The 3,370-nt window shown below is 51.3% G+C and overlaps 1 protein-coding gene across 1 annotated transcript; it reads right to left on the minus strand.

Moving 5' to 3' along the window:
• Positions 1-279: 279 nt before the first annotated feature.
• Positions 280-1,376, minus strand: LOC137785684 (thyroxine 5-deiodinase-like). The gene has a single exon (XM_068577130.1). It carries the CDS (start codon positions 1,371-1,373, stop codon positions 579-581), a length of 795 nt encoding a protein of 264 aa, XP_068433231.1. The 5' UTR covers positions 1,374-1,376; the 3' UTR covers positions 280-578.
• Between the last annotated feature and the right edge of the window lie 1,994 nt (positions 1,377-3,370).

Here is a 3,370-nt window from a genome sequence, read left to right on the forward strand (position 1 = left end):
ATCAGTCAGAAACATCAGTGTCGGTTTTCTGGCGTCGCCTTTTAAAAACCGAACTTCACAGAAACACCAGAGTGAGACGTCAGCCTGAACGCACACACACACGCACACAGACACACACACATACACACACACACACACGGACACACACACACGCACACACACACACACACACAGACACACACACACACACACGGACATGCACGCCAGTATTGTAGAAAAATAGAGTGATTACTAATTGAATCCAGTTTCACCTGATTCAAGACTTTTCCATACAAAAAAAAAGAAAAAGAACAATCGCTATGAGCATCAATTAAGGTCGAGACATCACAACATACCAGCCTACAGGCTTCAACATGACTTTATAGGCTATTTGTTAAAGAGTCCTGAATATCTTTATGCAAAAAAAAAACAACAACAAACAACAACACAATGTGCTATTATGTGTGAACGTTTGATAGCAGCATCTGAATATTTTGCACTGTGAGTGGGACACTGAAGCGGAATGGGCAGAGAGACATAGAGACACACAGACAGGGAAAGAGAGAGAGAGAGAGCGGCGGACAGCTGAGCATCTTTCACTACACATGGAGCACCGCTGTTTGGGAATGCGCCATCTCGTCCCTGTATTGCTCCAGCCAGTTCGTCAGCTCGGATATCCGGTATCCCTCCGGTCCCCTGCCCCCCTGGTACACCACCCTCTCGTCCCTCACCACGTAAAGTCTCTCAAAGTAGGCTCCGTACGCGGCGTTGGACGAGTTGTCCATATTGTCCACCACCACGTTGCTCCCGGGCACCTCGGCGAGCATCAGCCGCGCGGCTCGCAGCCGGTCCTCCAGGCAGCGGTGCTTGGGGATCTGGTACGGCGCGTCCGAGCTCACCCAGCCGTCCGACGGATGCGCCTCCTCGATGTACACCACCACAAAGTCCGCAATGTCCGCGTACTGGCTCACGACGCGCTGGAACGCCGTCAGGCGCGTCATGAACGGCGGTCAGGAGCAGCTGCCAAAGTTCAGGATGAGCGGTCTCGTCCCTTTCACGCAGTCCAGGATCTGGACCTGCCGCCGGTCCTGGACCAGCATCACCTCGGTGTTGGGCGCCGCGCGTCCGAGGTGCGCCGATTTGAGAAAGTCCAGTTTCTGGCCGTACCACACGGCCCGGAGGGACTCCAAGGTGAACATCTTGTTGGAGTCGGAGACGCACACCGGCGGGTCGTCCGGGCTGTCCTGCTGCCGCTCTCCCATTTTCAGCAGCACTTTTCTCCGGATGCACAAGAAATCCAGGAGCCACAGCATGACGGCGGCCAGCAGGAAGCGGGGCAGCAGCATCAGGCACAGCGCTGCGTGCTTCAGCGCTCTCGCGGAGTCGGGCATCATCTCTTTCCCCCACCACCACCACCACCACCACCCCCCACCCCACCACCACCCCCCTCTCCTCTCCTCTGCCGATGGGATGCGACTGGGCCGGCGCGCGCGCGAGAGAGAGAGAGAGACAACAAGTACTTAGTCCCCTTTACCCATTGGAGAAAACTATCTGACGCACGCAGGCGCTCTTTTTATAGGTACAGCGGCATTTGAATAATGGTGGGGGTTAAAAAAGAAAAAGAATGAAGAAGAAAAAAGAGAAGAAGCAAAAACACGCCTCCGGTACCCGCACCGCCCACTCACATGGTGGGGATTACCTCCCGTCCACTCTGGGTTTCAAAGAACCAGAGAGAGAGAGAGAGAGAGAGAGAGAGAGAGAGAGAGAGAGAGAGAGAGAGAGAGAGAGAGAGAGAGAGAGAGAGAGAGAGAGAGAGAGAGAGAGAGAGAGAGAGAGAGAGAGAGAGAGAGAGAGAGAGAGAGAGAGAGAGAGAGAGAGAGAGAGAGAGAGAGAGAGAGAGCAGTGACACGGTGTCTCCATACGTCCATTGGTGTGTACGTGACAGCGGGATGGCTGCGTGGTGATGACATAAAGGAGCGACGCGTGGATTTGGGTTTAATTGGCGGTGGTCAGTTGTTAAAAAGTCAGCAATACAAATTAAAAAAAAACAACAACATGTAAGTCGTCGCTTCCTTCCCGCCTGTGGAGTCAGAGCTCTGCGTGGCCACGAGGCGGCGCTGCACTCACGCGCACTGCCAAACGAGGCTGCGAGGCGATGACTCATTCAGCGGTCTGCTCCAGGAGCAGCAGGAAGAAAGAAAGACAGGATGAATAAAGTCAAAAGGTGTTCAGGACATTTAAGTTTCCTTATCTACCGTCTTAGTAGAAGATGTGAACCCAAAGACTCTTTTCATAGCAAGCTGCTCGTGTTTCAGTATGTGGCGTTGAATATGTCGCTTATTGTTGTTGTCATCCTATAATTTTATAATTGCAATCGTCTTCTCAGCAGCCTTCTGACTACATCTAAACAAAAATTAACATTATTTCCACATTTATCGAAGGCCCGCTGCATTGGATTGTGTTTTATTGTGCAGGTGTCCGTTCAAAGTGACTCAGATTAAGGTGTTTTCTTATCTTAAGGTAAGTTTCAATCACTGTTTCATGGCTGAATTGAATAAAAGTGTCTTAGATCTCCTAATTCCAGATCCTTGTCGACTCTTGAGCTCGTTTCATCTTCATCTGTGCGTGTTCTTTTAGGCCATTTCTTCTTCTTCTTGTGTTTCAGTGACACATTATATCTGATTCAAATAAAAAGAGTTTAAAAACAAAGTGACGTGAATGTCAGTGTCCTTTTCATTATGTTGCCAAGGAACCAGAGTCAAGGAATTTGGTCTGGAAACAAAAAAAAACACACAATGTCTGTTTCGTTAATACACACACACACACACACAAACACACACACAAAACCTAAATAGTGTGTTAATTTGTGAGTTTTAGCTGTGCTGTGATGCAGATCCTGTTCTTAGGACGGAGCCGGGCTAGCAGTTCCCCCTTGTTTCAAGTCATTGTGCTAAGCTAAGCTACGTAGCCTCACGTTCACATGTACACACGTGAGCGTGCCCGTCGCGCGATAACTGAACTGACGCCTGAGACTGGCGACGAAGAGTCGCCGCACGCTCAGGAGAGACGCCGCGAGGGCCCCGAGGCGCCGAGCCCAACGTTGGACGACGCCGAACTCGAGAAGCGCCGAGGCCTGCGGACGCCGCGAGCGCCGAAAGAGTGATTCAACCCACCGACAGCTTCAAAGTTGAACCGGGAGGTCGGTCTGCAAACAGTTTTGCAACAAAACGGCTCCAACCCCGAGGGTTCGCTTTCATAAAACCTGCCTCACCGTCCCACTCGCCGGCTCGCCGTCTTTCCTGGTGATGTCACTGAGTCCGGTGGAGCAGATGCTGAACAAGGAGCAGATCCCAAGAAGATGAGATTCAAGTGAAATGACACACGGAGGCCC

The sequence above is a fragment of the Clinocottus analis genome, unplaced genomic scaffold (genome assembly GCF_023055335.1).
Source record: "Clinocottus analis isolate CAN_PGR_092001 unplaced genomic scaffold, fCliAna1.0.p SCAF_15, whole genome shotgun sequence".
In the NCBI taxonomy this organism is placed as follows: domain Eukaryota; kingdom Metazoa; phylum Chordata; class Actinopteri; order Perciformes; family Cottidae; genus Clinocottus; species Clinocottus analis.